This window comes from Lineus longissimus, chromosome 3 (assembly GCF_910592395.1).
Source record: "Lineus longissimus chromosome 3, tnLinLong1.2, whole genome shotgun sequence".
In the NCBI taxonomy this organism is placed as follows: domain Eukaryota; kingdom Metazoa; phylum Nemertea; class Pilidiophora; order Heteronemertea; family Lineidae; genus Lineus; species Lineus longissimus.
The window spans coordinates 26,480,523-26,504,892 of NC_088310.1; the positions used below are offsets into that span (position 1 = coordinate 26,480,523).

General features: G+C 40.7%; 2 protein-coding genes across 12 annotated transcripts in view; one reads left to right on the top strand and one right to left on the bottom strand.

The window, feature by feature from the left end:
- Positions 1 to 1,799: 1,799 nt before the first annotated feature.
- Positions 1,800 to 18,144, bottom strand: LOC135484438 (eukaryotic translation initiation factor 5-like). Its single transcript, XM_064765898.1, has 12 exons — positions 18,083 to 18,144; positions 17,821 to 17,958; positions 17,040 to 17,271; positions 16,692 to 16,773; positions 16,223 to 16,395; positions 15,763 to 15,873; positions 15,355 to 15,546; positions 14,628 to 14,816; positions 14,077 to 14,238; positions 13,612 to 13,779; positions 13,028 to 13,174; positions 1,800 to 5,114 (listed from the first exon to the last, which is right to left on the bottom strand). Exons 3-12 carry the CDS (start codon positions 17,112 to 17,114, stop codon positions 4,992 to 4,994), a joined length of 1,422 nt encoding a protein of 473 aa, XP_064621968.1. The 5' UTR covers positions 17,115 to 17,271; positions 17,821 to 17,958; positions 18,083 to 18,144; the 3' UTR covers positions 1,800 to 4,991.
- A 505-nt stretch (positions 18,145 to 18,649) lies between these two features.
- The window catches only part of LOC135484440 (kinesin light chain-like), a 32,246-nt gene continuing 26,525 nt past the window's right edge, over positions 18,650 to 24,370 (top strand). For 3 of the 11 annotated variants that reach the window (XM_064765901.1, XM_064765902.1, XM_064765904.1), the window contains exon 1: positions 21,156 to 21,361. In XM_064765901.1, the coding sequence (XP_064621971.1) occupies positions 21,273 to 21,361 (89 nt within the window). In that variant the 5' untranslated portion in view covers positions 21,156 to 21,272. Of the gene's footprint in view, positions 19,049 to 19,870; positions 19,894 to 21,155; positions 21,362 to 23,493; positions 23,590 to 24,370 lie in introns of those variants that run through there. The other 8 variants (XR_010446450.1, XM_064765910.1, XM_064765911.1 and 5 more) reach the window with 5 other exon arrangements.

Consider the following 24,370-nt stretch of genomic DNA (forward strand, 5'->3'; position numbering starts at 1 on the left):
CAGACTAGGAACCGAAAGGGACGCATAACATGTATATTCAAAGAGCGAATCGAGGAGAGGATTTCACAAGTGGCATCAAAATTATGAACAGGGACCAACTGGGACCGCATGATCTGTATAACACTACAGCATGGGCAATAAGCGAATTGATTGAATGGTTCTTCCCCGAACATCTTGCAATCACCCAGCGCAGCAGAAATTACGGTCGATTGGTTAATGCGGTGGAGAAAGCAACAAGTTGCATGAAAAACGATTGACTGTGACTCATCCTGCACGTGATAGTCTCACAGGAGAGCTTGCAAGGTATGGATGACAGTTCGTTTTACCAAGTGATTTAAAACATTGGAGGCTGTATGCTCCGATCTCTTTAGGAGAGTTTGGCTTGTCAATCTACGGAGGCTTGAGCCAGAGAGCGGGTCAGGCAAGAATCCTCGATATAAAGGCCGATTGGTATGGGGCGAAATACAGTAGCAGGGTTCCCAGCCCCTACGAAAGACGAATGTCTGTCTTGTCATCAAGTCCTGGGGTGCTAATTCACTTACGGGACACTTGTAAATCATCCTATATCAATAGCTGTACGAAGAATCGGGGGAACTTTCAGAAAAGTCGTCGAGAAAGTAAACCTTACCATAGTTCGTCGTTTGTCGTTCGTAGCTCTTCGTAAGGGTTGCGAAACCTGGCTAGTAGAAAGGCCTTCGATCGGTCATCGAGGATCTTTGCCTAAGTGGTACTCAAGCCATCCTGAACCTCTCGCCAACACTCGGCACTAAAGACCGGGCGTTTCGAGTGGAGGAGAATGCGACTGACTCTGGTCTTTCGAGGATGTCCTCATGGCGACATCAGAGTTTGCTCGAGTAAAGCAGGAGGAATGACACCACGCGAGCAGTCACAACCAGGGTTCATTTCGCATCCTTCTGAGCTTCTTTGACCCAAGGGGTCACATTAGGCAAGGGGTATGTTACCTCAAACGTTATACAAACGCTCAATGCCGTACTTGAGGAGACTGGCAACTTGTTGCAGATAGCTGTTCCCAACTTTCCATTCAACAGGCGAACCGTGGCTATGTTGGATGAGTCATTGTCAGCATGCTGCATTGGGAGTCTTTTAATCGACTCGCGCAGGAGATCAATTCTCTACCAACTCGAAGCTTCTGATAACGGGCAAGAGAAGCTATGCGACACCTCCAGTCATGTAGCTGCCCAGGTTGGACTTTCACCAGAGACAACATGCTTTGAAAAGGCCAGGTGGAACTTTTACCAGAGACAACTTGGTTTTTAAAGGCTAGGTGGAACTTTCACCAAAGACAACTTGCTTTCAAATGTTACCCTGAAGTTCTTGGAAGTTACGGGTGTGACTCCTTAGTGGATAAGGTTCCAATGGTAAAAATCTTTAATCCTGGTTTGGCCTAACAGTTACCACCAGGTGGGAAACAAGGCCAGGGATCAATCGATTACCTCAACATCAATATAGCTTTCAGCAATACAGGTGCGAGGCAGTGACATTAGATAAGGTGGAAGACTTGTTGCAACTCCTTCAAGGTAATGTAATCAGAGAAACACCTGGACAACCCTGAGCTATTTAATGCTTCATTGGGTTCCAATCCAGTTCCCGACCAGCTTCCAGACTGTAGAGAAAATGCTGGCACCTGGATTATCAATCGAAATAACCACGCTTTCATGAAGGGGCACAATCCTTTAAGGATGTTGATGGTTTTGGGCAGAATCCGAGAGTCTTGAAATTCCAGCAACTCCAGGATTCAACAACCCCTCTGGAGAGAAAATGACAAATGACAGAGGAAATTGTAAGGCAAATCATATTTATTTGCCATTCCAGGCCTTCACATTCAAACCAAAAGAACACAACGTACAATGAAGATACTCTCTTTTCACTCGTATAAGGTAGGTCCATTTTCATGGGTCAACTGGCCCAGTCGAAGAATGAATTCCATTAGAAGAATGAATTGCATTATCCATTCATGGATTAGTTATTTCATTATCAATGCTATGCCTTGTCTTTCTTGGACCATTGTGGTTCAAGTCAAACCAAAGACAGGGGCACGAACTTACTTTTTGCCACAGACCTTGTAGAAGTGAAAAGAGATCAATTTGAATCATATCTATATATCAACATAACCTGTATGAATGTATACGGAGCCATCTGCTGGGCAGAACAGCTATTCCTTCATAAGTACACAATACAATCATACTACATGATCAAAGGGCAAAAACCTGTGCCCCGCAGAAAGAAAATCACACCGTACCCACCCGAAATGATGAAAAACAGAACCAAAATATCCCCAAGGCTAGACACGGTAATGTAAAAAGTGATGGATTTTAGTCTGAACTTGTCAAACCTGATGTTTGGCATGGTGGTTGTCAGACTTTCCACGTGCTAAGCAGTGATAAAGACCAGCTCACATACAAGTACAATTAACATACTAAAGCCCACATGATAACAAAGTGCAGTACCTCACCTTCCAAGTTCTCAGTGATTTAACAAGGTAGTCACATCAGTTAATTTTTGCAAAGGTATTCAGTGTTTTAACATTGAAACTAGAAGTTTGAGACTGAATTTCTGTAAGGTGCACCAAAAGTCACAAATAATGAACCAGAAAAAGGGCAACCTTCAGATGCCTTCAGTGACTCGACACTAATATTATGAGCTCGAGGTAAAACAAATACATAAGGTGCACGAAAAGAAATGAAATAGAAGTTTCCTAACGAAAAAGATGTATGACATATTAGCAAGTATATCTCTATATGAAATAACATTTTTAAGCCAAAAGTCTCAAAACATTTTCATTGGTAACTTTGAAACTTGTGAATCAAAACAATGAACGAAATGTTTCCAATCCAAAAGAATTTCACCAATAATTTTATATTTCCTAAGTTTCTTGGTGACATTCTCTCTGAATCGACCATTTTCAGATAAATTAAATGGATGAACAACAAATATCATCTGTACAAGCACATTATCTTCAGGGCATACCCTGCCTTTAAGCTGAAATAAACCACCTTTATTATGTTACAAGTTTTGACATTTCTTCTCATTTCAAGCAACTGACAACTCATTTTGATAATCTACCGAAGCAATTGTTGATGAAAAACTAGGGAATGTCACCTTTACAGAGGCTCATGACGAAGTTTCTACTCGCTACTATCAAAGCGTTGGTCTCTAAGAAGATGGAACTCTAAAACTGGCCATACACAAGGTAAGCTATCAAAGCCAATAATGGATGATGAACACTGCTCAGGGGTGACATTGATTGAAAAACGAAGTTCCCATGACTGTGACAAGGTTTGATTAAATGATGATACAGATGAAAGGGGTTTATAATTAAGTAAGCTCTACTATGTCACTGGGAATTTTCATCCTTACACTGGGACTTCATTCCATCCGTGGGACACCGGTGATGCAATGGAAGCGTTCCAAAACTACTGTAGTCCATCTCATCTCAAAATCTTAAATTTCTAAGATGAAAACTGCAGTCAGACATGCAAGTCAAAAGTTTCTTTGACAGAAAGGTGTTTTTTAGAAAGGACCAAGTGATTGACGTTTAGGGCATTGCTGATGCTTAAACCATCAGATGAGATGGACTACTCCTCATGTGATACAATGTAGAAGATACATGCAATATACAAACTACAATGCATGGGTTTTTTTTCCTAATATACTACATACAACGCAGGTCTCCAGGGTGTGTATAGCATCAAAAGACATAGGACAGTAAACAAACTTATTTATAGGCAGTGGGACATCAGACATGGTTAAACAAGAAATCATCAGAGAAAATTACCCTACACCTCAAAAACAATTATTCAGCTCAAAATTTTGTCCAATCAACAGATATATAAAAATGGCACGGTGAATTGAACAACTAATGGTTTGCTTTAGACCTCGTGTTTCGAGCTGTTGATTTGATATTTTCAAAATCAACCCCCTATCAGTACAGCAGAACTTTTGTCTTGTAAACCATATATTTCCTCCATCGATGTCAAGCAAGTAGCACAGCAGCCCATTCATCCACCATTCCCCATCTTACCCCAATATGTCCAATCCTTAGTCCAATCCCCACTTGAAGCTCAAATAGAACAGAATCTTACGATTGCCTCAGATTAAGATAACATGCCAAATGATAAAGATCTGTTACCAAATGTGACCCGCTCTACCAAAACTAGGCGCTTGTCGCATCTGAACTTGACAGGTTGATACGGACTTGTTGTTCATTTCCCTATTGTAGACCTTTTGTGAAATGTGACCAAATCAGTTTGTAATAGATTTCACAAAAGGTCTACAATAGGGAAATGAACAACAAGTCTGTATCAACCTGTCGAGTTCAGATGCGACAAGCGCCTAGTTTTGGTAGAGCGGGTCACACATGCCAAATGATAAAGATCTGTTGCCAAATATGTACGTTTCATGCATATGCGACAAATAGTACAGTCAACAGAAAAAGGTTTGTGTGACGTCACAGAGTGTTGGTGACGTCATAAAAGGCATCCTAGGCGATATGATGTGCGTGACATCATTTGTGCTCATTGCCTCTGTTGTCATTTATCGCAATGCCATAAAAGTTACATATTCATGATCTATGTGACATTTCAAAACAATATGGCTTGTCAATCTTTGAATTGAAAGCCTTTTATTTGAACTTAAGCGAGACAGCTCATGGAACTAAGGAAAAGAGTTCAAGAAATGTAATTGGTGCCAGCGATCAACAGACAAATATCACAAATAACTATGGCGAAGACCAAAGGAGGATCATAAACTTTATAAGGGTGCAACATCCAATCAAAATGGAACTAGCCCAAAATGAGAACTAGTTTGAAATTCCCACAGCAACTTCAGAACGACTCAACTCAAGCAAAACACCAAATAGTTTTCAGTATCAGAAATTATGATCATCTGATTAACGGAGAACCATGCAGAAATTGCTACCATCCAATTGATCATTCATAGGATGAAAAAACGTGCGTCTGATGGTATGTGATTTAGATAGCGTCAATGTCGAAGTCTTCTTCCTCTACTTCCTGTGCCGGACGGGCAGCTGGCTTGACGGGTTCAGCCTTGATGGTCTTGGTGTGAACCTTGGTGGCATCCTTCTTGTAAACAACCTGAAGTGATAAAGACAGACATTGTGTTAGAAATCTTCCTCCAACACCAAAAATACCTTGCAGGTGTTTAAGAATGTATCAAAGTTCTTATCACTTAAGGGTTACAATTAATGCTGCTTTCAGTTTCACAAAATGAAATGATTTGGTCAAATTAACAATAAATTCAAATATACAATGAAATAGGTCATTGAGCTGGCCTCATAAAGGGACTAGTATAGTCATCATGATATATTTCAGTCACAAAATAATCATTGGCCAGCTCTTTGAGGACAGGTGGTCTGAGTCAGGAAACATCATGTTCTGATATGTGATAACTTGACCGCAGTGTACTTGGTAGGAAGTCACTGGACAGGCTGTCACAAGGTTATTGTGTTCAAGGATTGTATTTCGTTTGTTGATAACAATTACACATCAAGTGACCAAGGTTAAAAGATCATAATCATGACTCACTCACTTTTTGTAGGGCAAATAAACTCAAAAGATTAAGATTTGCCAATATTGACCAAGGTTCACCATAAGCTTCTTTACGATTTACTAATATTATGCATCACATGTATTAACATTGTTAACAAGAAGGAAACATGCGGAGCTGTTGGTAAACCACAGTCTGGCTGCCCAATGATTCATAGGGTGGCACACTGCCAGGATGCTAAACAAGCAAAGCCCAGACACTATCAACAGGCAGGGGGTATTATCATTTCAAGCACAACTTTTCATAGAAGATGGAAAACGTTTTATAAGGAGGAGATTTATTCCAAAGACTCGAAGAAAATGATATAGTGACACTGCTGGAAATTGTTATCAATTCATATTTGCACCAAACAAAAACTGCAATATAAGTCCTTTGACCACAAAAAAAGATCTGACACGAAGTACAATAGTACGGGGCAGTGTTTTTGTCAGCCATATTTGGTGCCAAGGTCTAGAGTTATCTACCACGTTTGGGAGACATGATATACACCTTAAGGTATTCCAAGAAAACCTCTAAGGACTAGCTGTCACTGAACAGGCGACGCCAGTACTCCAATGGTCACAAGCCAACATGTTCCACGTGTATTCATGAATAATTCATGTAGCATGACGTTCAATAAATCAACATAACCCAGGGATTCCCCAGATCCCACCCCCACAAGAGCTGCCGACCTTGTTGATGATTGATTATAAATAATCAACAATGAGACAAACAGTAGTAACGCTAACTGCCTAACTGCCGATAAAACTCAATAAAACTCGTACCTTATTTGGTATTGATTGGCAATATTCATTGACTTATCCAGTGCCAGATTGCAACCAAATATGGCTGTGGGATCTGAACAGCATGGGACAGCAGTTCAAGCGACCATGGTGACATGGCAAAGCTCCAGAGGTGTCCATGTTGATCTCATGGCAAATGACCTTATAAGGCAAAAATTATCATCGCAGTACTGGTAAGGTGCATATTGACAACCTTTGTTATTCCTATATGGCCGAGAAAGCCAAATTTATACCCCATTCCAATCAACAAGTCATCATATCTGTGGCCAACCACTCAGACATTGTGGGAGAAGCCAAAGATGGAATCACTGCACCACAACAGGCACCACCTGGAAACTGCAGTGACACAAACAACCTATCTTGACCCACCTTCGGGGGGGGGGGGGGTGAACCCTCACAACCTGATCAGCTCATTTCTAAGATAAGCTGCTGTGGCCCGGCAATCAATTTGACAAGAGAAAGGAATCAGACTCGCAAAATCATCAGATATCAAAGTACACTTCAATAAATCAACTGTATTTTGTAAAGCAATCAGCATTTGAACAGCAGAAACGAAGTGGCAATCTGACATGTAGGCAAGGGGCAAGATCAACAAACCAGGAGGGATAGTATTCACACAGAGTAGACACCTGCAGCTCAGAAAACACAGGAAGACCACTAACATGACTAATATTACAAGCAAAAAAGAAACCAACTTTGGGATGACCTTCACCTTCAACGAGAACGATTTCAACAGGTCTATAACAGCCAAGTACATGTAACGATTCAGAATGGGAATGATTCCTCTGCCTGACACATTTTCACCGAGTTTGGTCATTGACATAAAATGCTGGGGTTTTTTTATTCAGGATTTTGAAAGATCAACTCTGATCTGAGCCTTGATGTAGAACAATCAAAGCGAAAACCTATCTGAACATTTGGGAAGCTCTTTGATTTCTTTCAATGAAGCATGATATTGATTTTGATTTGAGCTTGCCTTTAAGGCATAGGGCAATATTGATAGACAAGCATTTCATGATCTCAATGAATGACTCATCGCATAACCTCAGCCTCACATGACTAGGGTCAGCCGGCAAGTTGCCAAGCAGACGGCAGACAACATGCAGCCAAATATTATGCATGCACCTAATGATTGTTGTTGAATAACAGACGTCATTTCAATGAACACAAAAACTTCTTCTCCATTAAATTGAGAACATTATAACAAAAGATCATCCAAACTGTGCAAATATGAATTCAAGTAATGTTGGAATTCATTTGGTGTGAGAAGAGATGTGGTGCAGCTCCCTCTATTTCATTCAAAACATAACACTGGGTTGTGTAGTCTGCATCAAATGAGCCGAGATGTTGCAAGTGCGATGTTATCATTATCAAGTCAATCGATCATTGGTTTCAAGATCAATACACTTTTTCCGGGCGAACATCTGTAGATCTTGTTCGATGCGAGACTGAGCAGGTAACCAGACATCGCAGCCTACTCCTCCGTGCCCCCAGGCGCTGCAACCGGAAACTGAGCAGCTTACCAGGTTCATGGGGTGATCAGAGATAAGTTAGCTCGATCTTTTTCTAATGATTCAATCAATGAAGAACAAGAGATGAGGGCCTCCTCAGCAAGGTGAGGAGAACCTCTGGACCAGTTTGTGTTTATGGAGCCACCGTATCACCTGTCGGAGAACAACCTGGTGCCACAACGCTCATCAGTTAATTACACCCGCCAACTCTATGAGGATTTTTCCTAGGAAAGCTGTGATTGCCGACACTTTGGGATCGCTTAGGCGATACATTTTTGAATTGGCTGTATATTCTTTTCCCTTTTATTTACTTAACGGTTGGGACAAGAAGTCTGGTGCCAGTGGAGGTTACAGACTTGCATAGCCAACTGATCTTGTGCAGTCCAGTCTTATTCATCAAATGAGCTACTGCTATGCATGTTTTGCTACAGGACAAGATACAGACAGAGGCTTTTTTTAGAAGGCCCCTCCTTTATATTCTACGAATCAATCAGTTTTCAGAATCAAGAAAGTTTCCTCCCTATTGTTATCTAATGCCAAGGCCTGGGCTACCAGCTATTAAAGTGAACTTTTCATTCAATATTATGCATCATATCGGAAGCCATTTCCGGCTCATTCACAAAAGATACCGAACTCCACCCAGAGTGACTCATCCACAGGTGTCTGGATCACATAATTCAAAGTGCCAGACACAGTGTTTTATCAATGAAATCATTCCATTCTCAGCCATACAGAGCTTGAATGGAAAACCATTCACCTATTGACAGCGCCAGTATTGCACAATTCAAATAACTGCTCTTTCTGTTAGTGTCAGATTATCCATAACATTTGAGATATCGATGGAGATTACTTCACCTAGTGAAAGGGAGAAGTACTCAGGCAAACACAGGCATATAGCCTGTGGCATGACAGGGGCTACTGATCAAAAATGATTAGGTAATACTAGTCTGAGAACAAAACAAATAAAGCATGGGAAAGATTAGGTGTGCTTTCAGTTTTAAGGAAACACTGATCTTGACACATTTATTGAACAAGACCAGTATTGTCACAAAGACACAGACACCAGCTGACACTTGGACAACCTTGTTGAACAATGTTACCGGAGCAAAGACTCATGTAATCTTGAATAAAGTTATCTCTGGCTCTCTGATTTGACAACTCGGGAAAAACTGTTGTTCCATTGATACCTAAATAGACCGCAGTGATCTTTGCAGCCATAATCGGTGATAATATGACACATCATTTCACTAACGGTGCACCATCTGTGGTGGATAATTCAAGTGGATGCTGATTGGCCAATTACCTGGAGAGAAGTGCTACAACCTGTTGCACGTACCCTGGCAGAAATGACTCATCAATCGCAACTCTAGCCATATTTACACCGAAAATGGTCTTCAGGCAATTCAGAAAAAGAGCAGCATTTTGTAGAGATTTAGATGAAAGAGTACATAAATGCCAGTGTGCCTTAATTTATTAGACATCTAGTAGTTGCGCAAGACACTGCAATAACTTGAAATAGTTTGTCTGATCGGCAGCGGGTGATTTTACGAGACAACCAGTAGAGCTGGTGGTCCTTCTTCCCAACCAGTAGTGCTCAACATGCTCACTGAAGTTGCCCCCTCAAATTCGGTGATCTCAGGCAACAGGACCACTGCTAAAATCTAAGATACAGAGGTAAACAGTGCAAACTTGTTCAACATGAGGGGATAGGTGTTTGTTCAAATAAAGAAGCAAACTGTGATGTAGACTACAACATTTATCTTCAAAACTATGCAAATTTCCTCATCTCTCAGAATAAGACGGCGAGAAACACCCCCACAACACGTGCTCAGCAGTCGGCATTCTTTTTCATGTTATGGGCAAATTACTCAGCCTACACACTCAATTATAGAAGATGGAGGCCAAAAACATCCCCACCGAACATCACCATTACTGATTATGTTCTTGGATTATTTACAAAATAGTCACAGATGCAAAAAGCCATAGATTCACTTTATAAAGATTTGATATATCGTCCCCACATCATTGCAAAATTCAAGTCTCTCCGCAGGCAATCAGTGTTTCAAGAAGAACCTCTTCACTGTTTACATGACGCCACTTTGTAATCCTACACATGTTGATATGCCCTCCCACGGTTAACAAAGTAACGAGCAAACAAAAACATTACACCATAACAGTCAATAAATCTATCGACCAACACTTGAAAGCCAATCAGGTTTGAGTCTCCTCTTTTGGTAAGGATTCTAATCACTGGTCGTTTCTCATCTCCTACTGCAACGTACCCGCGGCTAAATGGGTAAGATATCATTGCAACCACCGATGACTCATTTTGTGTGCCTGGGAACAAGCTTACGCTGTGTTTATATTTCTCTTCATGTATTTCTCCATCATTGCCGTAACTTGGGTCGGAAGCAGTGCAAAGTTACATCAGCCAGAGGGAGAATTAACAACAGGGTTTAACCCAAAGAGCCATATTCCTGAATTTTTAACACTTTGATTTGCACTGTTAGTGGTAGAAACAACACTGGTGATGACCTACTGTCTGCAACTTGCATTTCAACTTTTAGAAAGGAAGGGGAACACTATTATGTTTTCTGCAGGTGTACTGAGCCCGTCAGCAGAATTCTTAGGTGGTTGACTTCTAATGTAGGATGGTAGACTAGAAGACATAGACATCGTCATCCAGACCATATGCTTCATACAGCACAGCTCAGCAGTCTGACCGTGAAAAGCACCGTTGTGGTAATGCTATTTTTAACTGCAACGAAAACTGCATCATAGACAGAAATTACTGGGGCAGTCTTCAATTCATTACCCAGCCCAGGAACATGAAATCTAAAACCACCAGCTGCCTCCCACACAGAAACCTTAGCCAAGAAAGCTAAATATGACAGAGAGGTCGAGGAAAAACTCACACACCTCACTGCAACTGGTAATAAAGAAGCACGGGGTAAATTAGACGAAGTGAGGAAGAAGCGTCCACCATCTGGGAGAGAGTCGGCAGATCTCGAGATGAGGCAATGAACTATTCTTACCTATGTTTGTAAACATGAAAACGAACTGCTGAAAGGTGACCAGAACAGTCGGTCTCGTTCTAGGAACCTGTTGATTCCTGAGGATTTACTGCAACCTGTCTGAGGATCACCATTTCACGGTCTGGTTTTTCTATAGGAACCACAGCTGAGCTGGGCATCTTATAGAGGAAAGGTGGGTGCTGAGTCCATCCAATCCTGCTGTTCACCATATTGTATTGGTGATAAGACAATGTTTGGATGATACGCATTGAAATTCATGTCTAGTGTCATGGCTTGTGCCTTCAATCGAGTGAAAATCAACCATGTGCTCTGATGGACTGGTTTTGTGGTCCAGGGCATCATGCTATGAACTCCGACACAGAACGCATACTGTAATCTGTGAAATGCCGTAAAATGAATCCTCCATATACTTCAAGTTCCCATACTGTGTGAACATCTTGAACCACTTCTCGACTCCGAATGAACACCAGGCCAGGTCAGTCAGGTCAAAGCTGCAAACTATCAACTACTAAGAACCATCAGCTTGAAAACCTCAAAGCCAGGTGCCACACTTTTTATGACTAGCCACCTGTCTGGTGAGTGCGCTAACTGCCAACACAGCTACATCTTATTGATTTATTCGATTGGTTTGCGCTGACCTCAACCAGTTACTCATCTTAGCTCGGTAACTTCATTTTGGTTGAGATAAAATTGACCACAAGTGGTAAGATAAGCATGGTATCACTGAAATACTATTTATTCTCAAGCTTCAAATTTACTTGATAGACAGGTCAGTCATGTACATTGGATGTACTCTGCAGACAACTGTGTCTGCATTTCCACCCTGAGTGTGTGCACAGTTGGCCTTGTATAAATAAGTTAGAACACTAACAACCGAGAACCATAAGTTCCTTCAAGCTTGGTTTCAGAAAGGTAGCACAGTTCTGAGAGGCCACGTGCCAAGGGTGGATACGAGTTTACAGAGAACTGTGCACGAGATGGACCCTATGGTCAAACCTGGTACTCTCTGCACCCAAGGCTTGCCGGGTTAAAAATAAGGCTAGTCTTAATAGCATCAAGGTGGTTAATTTGTGTAGTAGTCGTAAAATATTCCCACGGTTTAAACGCCCGATTACATGACTCATCCAGTCACTGAGGTTAAGTTAAGACAACGATTACCCTTCAAACATCTTCAACCACAACTCACAAACGCTGCGTTGGCAGATTTTCTTATCTTAGTAAATCATTTGCAAACGCCTTTAAGACCTATCTAACTAACCGTCAGGTTAGCTGCCGATGCAGAAAAATCCCACTACAAAGTTCTAATGCGAGTTGTGTTTATGTTTTACAAATCTCAGCATATACTTGAGTTATCAGATTACGAAAGCGTGATGATGCGTCTGACTCATCACCCAACTCCAATGGAACATCAGATAAAACAACTCTACTTGTTGCATGACAGTTCATACAGCCTTTTAGTTTTAGTGCAGAAAAAGCTCAGCTCATAAATCATGAGACAAACTACTAGGAAATATAGTCCAAGATGGAATATCCTATTTCACAACCAAATGAATATTGAACTGTTTCAAGCTTGGATGACAGCCAATGATTTCAACATAATCAAATGATCTGATAAAGAAGTATTAGACTATAATTTGACAATAGGCTACTAATTCATACTTTAGGAGCATATTTCATTTCAAGGAGGGATGAGTCATGAAAATTGATTGAAACACAACAAGTGTACTCGAAAATGACTCTGTGCATGTATAAACCGATTCCTCAGTACACACCTTGATGAGATGATCACATGAAATTTATGAACCAGGCTGAGCTAAGTGATGACTAATCTTTGGGTGGCTTCATGACTACTACTAGAGACACCTGTACAAAGTGAGACCAACTAAAGTATTGAGCAGAAGACAGTTCTGACACCTGTTGTTAGTTATGGAAAAATGGAAAGTCTGGATTGGAATCCAAGGCTCGGCAGCAGAAGAGTTGCATTGGCTGCCTGTTACATTAACACAAGAACAAGCACCACTGGACAAGACTTGTAACGAAAGAGAAGCTCGAACATCAGTTGGTACCGCGCTCTTCTGGCAGCAAAACCAGAATTTTCAATTTTTCGACCTACCTGTACATCCCCATCTTCGTCATCTTCATCCTCATCTTCCTCATCACTTGCCTCCTCTTCCTCAGCCTCAGCCAACCACTTCAACATCGGCTCAGCATTCTTGTGGATTTCTTCACTCACTGATTTCTCGACGTACTTCTTAGTTGGCTGAAAATTCAAAATATGACTTTGATTACCGACGTTCTTAATCACAGACACATTCTGGATCATATAGAAGGTCAGAGATGGACTAGACGCAGTACGGCCCAATATTTCAGCCTATGTCTAGTGTTGAACATCAAAATAAAGGTGTCACACATTCGGGTGCACAATATTGACTTCATGGAATGTGTCTTGGGTGTGTATAAGGCTGACGTTACATAGGCCTCATTCGTTCACTTCCCACATGTCACGTTCCAGCTTTACTTAACGTTCCTCGGTGAATGCACGGCCCTGTGGCATGCATTCAGTGAGGAACGAACGCATTAAGGGGAACGTGACATGTGGGAAGTGAACGAATGAGGCCTATGTAACGATAGCCTAATGGGCCTCAGCAACAAAAGACGTACTGTACTCAAGTTGTGCAACTTGTCAGCCCTGCTTACCTTCTCACCCCATTCCAGGATAACCTCTTCCTCAAGAATTTCCAGGTCATACAGGGATTTGATGATGTGAGGAACTTTAGGCAGAAGGGTATCTCTGTGCACCTTCCCGACCAGCAGTTCAAAGCCACCGAGCAGGTAGCGCTGTGCTTTGATGTTTTCATGGCAGAACTGAAACAGAAATAGAAATACTGTATCAAAATGGATGACAGAACTGAAAGAAGAGCAGTCAACTCAAAGGTTTACTGACAGGAAGAGGACCTCTACAGCGAACTACCCCAGCCAACAACCTGTGACTTCAGAGAGGTGGTAGTGGTAGTGACCACTTCTCAATGAAGTTTTACACTTGACTCTCATCTCTCCCATCAGGCCCTGCTGTGACTTTATCCTTATCCGTCTCCAGTAAACTTAGCAGGCACTGAATTGAGGCTAATGATCTTTCCACGGGACAGGCCCAAGAAAACTCACCCTCAGGAATACCACCCAGTACTTCTTCAGGTCGTTGAGGACATCTTCAGTCAGCAACAGTTCGACCAGCACCAAGGGGGCCCTGTCGCGCACTTCAAGGCGGTCTGCTTCAGCAAGGATGGACTTGTCATGGCCCACTATCTCATTCTTCATAAGTTTATTCTGAAATTGTAAACAAGAATGTTAGAGAAAGGGCATTCAGGCTTTGAACAGAGATTACCACATGACGTTTACTCATCTTTTTGCTACGGTTGATCTGCAGTGTGGGACACGGAAGACACCCCTTCAGCACCACTGACCCCTGGAGCGGTACAGTGCTGCCATCTTCAAATGATACTTTTAACGAACGCTTAGCTCCCTGCTTATCATTTGCTAAATGCTTTCACAATGGCTTGCGCGAGGTGTGGATGAGAAGTCTGATTATGACAGGTCACAAGATCCTTTTGGTAACTTAGAGTCCCACAAGTCTCAGGATTGAACAGACTTGATCTGGACAATCCTGTTGTGATATGTGCACGTTGGTCAGTCAAATGTCCTTATTTAGTCTTTACCTTGACAAACTTGTAGAAGATGTCCAGCCTTTCACTTGATGACTTCTCCAGGTCATCATCCATAGTGAGGGCCTTAGCAGCATGAGAGAGCTCTTCCATCCTGGCCTTGATTTCCTCCTCGTTGAAGTCTTCACCCCAATCATCATCATCCTCGTCATCGTCCTTTAGCTTGGCCTTGTTGACATGATTCTGAACAGAAAATACCAAGAACGATGAATGCCTTCAAAACAATCATGTATGCTATACAAGTACACAACACAATCTTCATTGCAGAAGTCCAACAGTCAAGTGCTTTGTGCACACATTGATATCAGTATTCACTATTGGATTTTACAGCCGAATATAATAACATTCAGATATGTGTACAGTATGACAAAGAGTGGAATAGTGTCTCACTCCTCTCATGAGAACTCTGCAGCTGTTCTCGATGATATGAAACTAGAGATATGGTTTTATACATTCGATTGATATCTAATTATCGACAGTTGAAGAGCTGACTCTCTGAACTGAGGTTCTTCAGGTACAACCATGAATTACTTCTTAAATCCTACTCAATTCTATTGTGTATAGTTACAATGGCTACACTACAAACTGTTTGCAATGGAATTGTCAGTGCATCTGACAATATTTCTAGAGTTTGCAGTTCATTCCAATGATTCAAAGTTCAGGACTTTTTGAAAGTCAGCCTGGCAAGTGTCAGAGGATGGGTAATGACAATGCTCAATACCTTATCTTTAGCAGGTGTTTTCTCCTTAGAAGGCGTCGTTTCCCTGACAGCTTCCTTGGGACTGGCAGCATCACCATTAGTAGTGTTATTGTGATTGCCCTCGGGACTGGAGCGTCCCTTCTTTTCATTCTCCTTCTCCTTGCGTTTGGCAGCCTTCTTGTCCTTCTTAGACGGAGTAGCAGCAGGACCATCCTGCAGAGATTCAAAATTTACAATGAAATTTCTTTTGAGTTGAATACAATTTCCAGGAAAGAGCTATCGCTTATCAAATAGGTGGTGGTTCTAACTGCTGGCAAAGCTGACAGCTTACTTTGTTTGTCTGGCAACCTCTGTCAAAATTTGTATGAAAATGCCTAAACCTGGAAGTGAAACTCATCAATGCTATTTTTGCTCGACTTTTTTACTTACAGCTGGATTCTTCAAGATGAAGGTAGTCAGCTTGTGTGTCATATCAACCATCCCTACATAGCCACAGGCAATGCAACGTTGGTTGATCTTCTGTTTCTTGATCAATACAACCTGAAGAGGAAAATAAGAAAAAGTTTAATAACTGTCGGATATTTCTTTGAGACCATTCTAAATTCAAATATCTATCTTTCTATCAAGTTTATTCCAAATTACCCACTCAAATTAACTTTTTTACACTCCTTGTCTTTTCAACGGAATTTTTCTGAAGAAGAAATACTCAAAGCAGAGGGCACTCTTGTAAACAGGGAGATAGGGCTACTGGGCCAATTGTCTTTTTAAATCTTGGCCTCGTAACCTCAGGCATGGCAGCTTGTCACTGGCATTTACTCAAGTGACATCTGCACAATTTTTTTAATAGGAATGACACTTGGAAGCGAGACAACATCATATTGATACTTACAAGATCGGTTTCAGGGTTTTCACATTGTTGGCAGAGCACGAATTTCTTAATAAAGTTATGCAACAATTCTTCAAGCTTTGCGGGATCATGTGAACCATTAACTATGTAACGATCATTCTTAAGATCAAATTGGGTTTGGGCACCAAGTTCACATCCGAAGTATTTGGTAGGATCTGTAAAAAGAGAAAACTAACTCCTGTCAGGAAGCTGCAGTAAACTACCGGTATCATTTAAAATCTAAGAATGATGCCACAAACTGGGACAATCTTGTGATTTCACTCTGGTATTCAAGAGACTGGAGTCTGTTGGGAAAGGCTGGTTGACGTAATAGGTTACACAAAAGGGAGGTCTGCGACATTTCGCCATCTCTGCTGTTGATATTTTCCTTTCAAAATCTTGCGCGATACACCAAACCACACCAGTCTGACATATTTGAGTGGTGCCAAGACTGTATGATTATGATACTTACAAGTAGGGGGTCTGGAGAGAGCTTTAGCGATCTCTGGCATGTTGACAATGACTGTTTTGATCCCGTTACCTTTGCCCTCCACCTGACAATAGAAAATTGAAAATAGGTCACTACAAAAGAATATGCCATTGTACAAACTGTAAGAAAAAACTTTTAGAGTAATTCAAATGATCTCATTTGTGTGAAACTGATGGGATTCTATTCAAACCACATGGCAGCAACGACCTCTGCCATGATAGCTAGTTCTTTCCTTGATTGATGGAAGGTTAAGTCAATTTCTAATGTATTTCAAACTCCTTTCATTTCATCACGTGGCAGTTGAAATCATACTGGGGGAAAGATACATACCTTAGCTATCAGCTTGGGCATTTTGTACCGATAGAACTGGTCGTCCGCCTTGTTGATGTTGACATTGACAGCCATTTTGAGTTCAGATGTGCTTTGTTTTTCCAATGATATAAGTATCTATTCTGATTCAATAATAGGCAGTTCTTGCAGAAATTCATAAAAAAAGATTTAGTGGGTGATCGCTTTAGTTCACCTATGTGGTGCAATATAACTAGCCGGCTTTGCAGCAAATCTGGAAAAGAAAAACGGTTAGAACCTTAAGTTCAACAACCACAGAGAAGACCATTGGGTCTTAATTTTTTGGCATGTGCCTCTCGACATTGTTCACATTTCAGCACTGTGCAACAACATTTTTGGTCCACAATGTCAATTGTCATCTTTGATTCATGTTTATGTCAGTCAGTCAGTCACTTCTGTATTGCTGGTCGTTGTGCAATATCACTTTGCGGCAAGAAGAAGAGTCGGCATATCGCCAATTTTCATTGGGAGTTAACCTCATCACATAAATGGCGATACAACGCAGAAGTGGCAATATATCACGCAACGTTACGACGTTTCTGAAAACACCAAATATGGGAGTATAAATTGAGGTTTTGCCGGCCAGCCGGACGCCCCCATATTATCTGAATCTCCTGTGGCTGTCTAAAGTCTGAGCATGGAAATGCCATGCAGTTCTTTATCCTGTGCATAAAATCAAAATTTTCCGTCGATTCAGGTATCAATTCATTGAGCATTCTCTTTCTTATTTCACGAAGTTAGTTATTTTTAGGATCTTACTCACCGTTTCGACTCAACAAAGTCATAAAACCGCTGGAAAGAGAGTGTCTGGAAACGTGAGCGAGCAATGGCGTCGATTTGGAGGACAACGTGCCAGATGGCGAGAAAAAGTAGGCTCGTTTGGTGTGAAACACACCAAAATCTGCAAAGACAACAAAGTACAAATGATATTTAGACAATGATTAAAACGTTAACAATGTCAAAATTGTATTAATTTATTGAAATTCACAGAAATAAGGGCATGAAAAGAGGACAGAAACACGCACAAGATTATAATTCCTGGTGCAATAGGAATATTACAATTGCGTAGCAAGTGCCCGTATTTTCTAGAACCTAGGTCCTTATTGACAGATGTTTTGTACACGAATTGTGTACATTGCCCCTCTCAAATATTTTCTTGAAAGCGAGGTAAAACATTCTCGCAAGGTGCTCCTACCGAAGAGAATCACCTCGAACATCAGGACAATTCCGCCATTGATGACATCGTGGCTGCCCAAAACTATTTCTTTTGAGCTCGATTTGAAACCTTTTTCAAATAGGATATTCAAACGTTATAATCAGCTAAAAATATTTTTATCAAGAAACCAATCTAAGTGAAGAGAAGAGAAGCTAAGTTAAGCTAAGAGAACATCGAACAAACTGTCAAATATTGTCAAATAAGCTTATCATAGTAATTAACTATTTTGGCCAAATCACTCCGCAACATGCGCGACCGCGTCACAATCTTTATGCGAACTAATATTTTTAAATGGTAACGACGATGGGCAGCAGAGGGACTCAATGTTCCAAAATACCCCTGTACTCGGCTCTCGCGAGAAGTCGGCGGTCCGCCATATTTGATGAATTGACACCGAATAGATCAAGAAGTGTAAAAATAATCGATAAATTCATCCATGCCATTGATCCGATTTCAATATAAACTGTTCCTAATGAAAGATAAGGACATGTCAGATACAATGGATGAAGGACAGTTTGAATTGTACTTTTGATATGTGTGAAATGGCCATCTAAGCGAAGCTTGTTTTCTGTCTGCTGTCCACCTCTGTATTGAATGCATTGTTCACGCCTGTACATTTGACTGTACATGGAGTCGGTGTAAACACTGAACTGTCTTCGACTGAGCTGCTGAGCAGAGAGGCTGCCGAACGGACGAAAAGCGACGCATTGCTGCCCTTCGCACAGTTAAGAAAAATTGAAGTCTCACTTCTGATAATCTTCAAGTGTTTTTCAAGGTAAGGACTACACTAAGTCAAAACTGACAAAAGCATTGCAAGAAATATGGCTGGAGTAAATCTGCGTCGGCTACACTGTTGTAATTGCCACTTCTCTGCGTTACATCGTGGTTTATGTCATACTCATGACTACAATTCCCATTAAAAAGTGGCAATATAACACACAATCTTCTCACAACCTGGCGATAGTATACAATATAGAGCGACATTACTAGAATACTACAGTAAGAGCGCAATGACCAAGGCAATGTAACTTGACTTGTATATAAATTTCATGCTTTGTTTCTCAGTTCACCCCATATTGAGTCAGATTATCATGGCCATACCATTATGACATGTATGATTTTTCTGTAGTAGCTGATCATAAAAGCAGATGGCACTGCTGTCTAGTCTTACATGTATTCTAAACTGTGTGCGGACTCCAAGAAATCAATACTTGTTCTGCTGTCGTGCCTTTATTGATTTTGATCAATAAAAACTTCCAGCCATTCAATTCCCAATGTGTCAATCATAACTCCTAGAGATAATGGACGATTGTACTCTGTGTATAAAGATGCAGATGTTACCACATTGTAATCCTTCCGTTCTGCGCTCATCTTGGTCATGTGATTGGCACGAGGATCTACACTTGGAGTTATTCGTCCATTACGTTCTGTATTGATATAATGTATTTAAAAATGTATTGAAAGTATTTCATGACAATTTTATGCCATTAAAATGGGTGTTTTTCAGCTTTCCAATAAAAATTTGATCTGACTGCATATCAATGATCAATCCATGTGTACTCATTGCCCTATTCCAGGCTAAGGAAACAAGTTGCGCTGCAAAATGAATGAGTGGCTGAGGTATGATGTGATGTGTTTAGGTTGACTTGCACACTAGTTCCATGTTTTGGATCTGGATTTCCTTACCAAGTTCAGTCCGGAGTTGGTTTCCACTTTCGCCTCCTTTGTTTACGTGGCACACTTCTTGTCTGTCCAAACGTGATCTGTCTGTCAGTGTCTATTCTGTACAAAAAGACATCTTTTGTTGTTTCTGTCTTCTTCTTTTACTCTTGCCTTTGTTCACTCTTGTTGACGGCTCTCTACATGTAGGTCAGGGGGTGTCCAAAACAAAAAGAAGTCATGTGACGCCATTTCTTGGATGGCACAACATGACTGCCCATGATAGTAAGTGCCATAAAGTAAGCACTTTTAAGAGTACTAATACTATTATGCATCATGCAACCCATCATTGTTATGTTGTAGAACTATTGAACATGCTGAAGCAGCATACTGCCAACTGACAGTGGGAGAGGTCTTCCGAAATAATCTAATTGAGTAGCCACTCTACAGTGTATGTAGTTTGAAAGGTTGTTGATTTCCCTGTGGATGAGGCAAAATGATGAAAAGTCATATTTGAACCAATGCCCGCACATTAATCCAGACATATTGATTTGTCAAAGGAATAGGAAGTGTGGTGGGAACAAAAAATATACATGCACACTCATTATGGTTTAAGTCATTTTTCTGATCAGACTTATCAGACTGGTCGTATGTTTAGATCAGTAGGCATCCTTGACTCAGTGTTGTTTGCAATGGTCATCGCAGACCCTCGCCTGTGACTCTGAGACTGAGAAGAATTGGGGTGATAGCAGATCAATCTGCCAACAATATAAAACCCAATGATTATCCGGGAATATCCCTTTGATTTAAATCATTGCCTTTATAACAGCCAGGCCATTAAAATGTCAAATAAAACTGTTCTGTCTTATCACAGTTGATATTCACTATAAATAAAGCCTAATGCATTCTTGATGAATTATCTTCATTTCACGTAACATGCCTAAGGCATAAGAAAATGTCTTCCTTTGATATCCGTACAAAAATATCTGATAATTCACTTTTGTTTTGGTAGTTGAGATTATCACTATTTGTGTGGTGTAAGTATTATATCGCCCGGTATGTAAAGTTTGCACAGGATTATATTTGCGTTGGGCTGTGGCCATTGTTACACCGGTGTCGTATGAGACGACATACGGGCAGATGTTGAATATAAAATATGAAATCAATAATCTGAACCAGGCCTGGTACCATAGATTCCATTTAATATTGTATTTTGTATCTGATGTGCTGGGAGCTAGGCCTATGCACCACAGTACAGGACACATCGGCTATAGTACTTGGATATATTGGACGTGTGGTTTGTGTATTTAGTTGACCAGCTTCGTGTCTTCACTGAAATTATGGAATTGGATTGCGTGCAGATCGACACCTATTCACAACAACTTTTCCTAGCCTATGGAGAAGACATGGATAGGCTTTTTAACGAAGGGTGAGGAACATTTCATGCATTATTCAGGTTGTTAGTCAAGAGCAACAAACAGGAGATGTTCTTGGCTTCATCTTGTTTGTTGTGCATCTCTCTTGGCATTCTCTCTGGGACATTATGTAAGCTTACTTTGTGTATCACTCAAGAGCAAAATGTCAACTTGACCCATGTTTCAAGGGACAGTCAAATTCGAGTAATACCTCTGCTCTAACAGTCCAAAAGACAGTTGAGAATAGTTTTCATGTGTAATCGAGTGTTTAGTTTTAGGATTGATTATCTGCGTGCCTTAATGGGAAAGGAATACATGTATAAATACTTTAGAATATGTATTGCTTATTGCTTTATGTAAGCCATGGGCTTGGTGAGCTTGGACATTTTATTCTGAGTTTGGGATTGCTTTGATGGTAGATTATACAAGATTATGACTGAATGTACACCTTGGTTCAGTTGGCCATTGTCTTATCACGCTGAAAGATTTTTGGAAGGGCAGCATGGCAATTCCAATACTTGCTTTCAGTTCTCATCCCACTTTTCCCCCTGTCAGTTTTATTGTTTAACAAAAAGAAAGTATATACTGCCAAAAGTTTGTTTCCCTTTCACAGTGCCTGACTGTAGTACACTGTTCCCTCGGCATTGCATGGATGTAATGCCCCACCCTATGAAGATATGGCCTACTGTCTCACCAGCCGCAGCCAACATGATCCACGCATGTGGCATAAACAATGAGAACGGCTGTTGCAAATCCTGCATGCCCCCTGCAGTACCTGATTGAAGCGTTGATATTACATGGAGGTTGAACTGAAAAACATGTAGTTTGGTTGATTGATCCTAGATGGCAGGGCTGATGTTAGATCAAAATAAAACTGTTTCCAATAGGGCACAAAATCATAATGAAAAAATTATATCAGGGCAGCGGTAGCGCAGTGGAAGAGAGTCGGCCTCATGAACAGGAGGTCGTGGGTTCGACTCCCGGCCGAGTCACTGCTTAGTTCCCCTACTGGTCGAGTTCAAGTGAGCAGAAATCAATCAGGGGTTTCAAGGAGCAACCAGAAGTGCTCCTTGAAACCCCTGATTGATTTCTGTGGAGACCGGGGTGATAATGTGATATCCCAAAGCGCTTTGAGCGAGAACTATAGTGTCACGGAATTGCGCTATATAAAAGATTCATTATTTATTATTATTATCTAAATACTTGTATGATAATACTTCATCTGCTACTGCTGTAGAATATGAAAATCTAGGATCTGAGATTAACCCACTCCTTATCCAAAACAAACCTTGAATTTGAATGATGATTAGTATCAAAATAAAACCCTTGATGAACTATTTATAAATTGAGTGGTTTTCAGTCATTTGTAGTTGTACACCTTGCATATTATCAACATACACATACCTCATCAATATGGTCAAGTACCTCAGAGTTGCCCTATAAATATTGATTTTGGTTGTATATTCAGTGCATTAGTATGCATTGAATGTTGTACAATTCATTGTAGTATTACTATTAGTTTGAGGGGAATAACCATGAAAAACTATTAAGAGCTTTCCACTAGACTAAGCTAAAACAGTGTTGGATATTATTACCTGAAAAGAGCTGTTTGAACAGTTATAGTGCATTGACTTCATGTGATAATGATAGTTTATTTTGGCAAGAAAAGAGAATTTGTCGGATTTGCGTACTGTACATTTCAGTTCAGTATTTTCATGATTTGGAAAATGTTTGTTTGTCCATTGTTACTGCTTCATCAAGATGGGTCTGCCCATACCAGTTGAAAATATGCTGAGCTCAGCATTCTGCGTCATTTCCTCTTTGGCCGCATCAGCCACATCAATAATCCCCTCATTATTCAGTCTCGTCAAGTCCACCAACACAGTCACCGTGACATAAACTCATCCTCATTAATATTTGATAAGAAATCAATAAGACCAGTTCCGGTGAAATTTTCCTACAATTTTATTTCAAAGTTCAAGCGTTATTCGTTCATTTTCTGCTAAATTCTGAAGATATAATATCAGTATTCTGGAATTTCTTTGGTATTTTCCATTAATCCATATCGTACGTTGAGCTATTTATAGCATATCTCGCCCAATGAAGTAATGATCCTGCAATAATTATGATAATGGGAACGTTTCTCCCGACTGCGAATATACGACTGTCACATCTGTAGATTCATTGTGGAACAATTATCCATTATCTGACAACAGGAATCGGTGGACACAGGAGGGATGAGGTAAATGATTTCATTCTGTTTCCGTAGTAACCGTATTCTGTTGTGATCTTGTGAGGACAGCATATTTTTATGACAGACACTACGCAATGAATATGTAGCCTGTTGTAATTGCATTAGCTTGCTTATCATAGCTAAGCCTTGGGTGAATACAAATTAGCCTAATTTCCCTCAACGTATGTGCCCACAGGTTTGCACAGTAACCGTTTTCTCATACTTGTGTGGCGAGGATTTTTAGCCTTTGTCACTCTGTATCTTGGGACTCTCCCCATCCATTTTGCTGTATCATGCATGAAATGTACAGACTACACCCTACAGTGATGAGTAATGTCAACCCAGGCTATACATACATTAGTCGCCTGGAGACTGACATTTTGTCATACCATCATGTCATCCACAATTTGTTTTTAAAAAGGCCCCTGATGTTCAGTAAAACCTCTCTATCAGGGACACTCTTGGGACATCCTGATCAACGAGGTCATAGTGAGTAGAATTGACCAATTCAGGATCAAAGACAAAGTCAGTGTGTCCTTGTTAGAGGGGTGTCCTGCAAACAGGTGTATAGAATAACTGGCACTAAACCAAAATCCACTTCCCATCCAAAACAAGAAAAACTTGCACACAATTTTTTCAACTTGACGCCTAGCCCAGCAGGATTGTGTCTGTGAAATATGATGAACCTGTCCATTGTGTTGTCTGTGTTTCATATTACACCCTATTGTTCGAATAAAAGTGCCTTATTGTTACATCCATTTGCAAAAAGGTTTAAAACCTGTTCCCATTG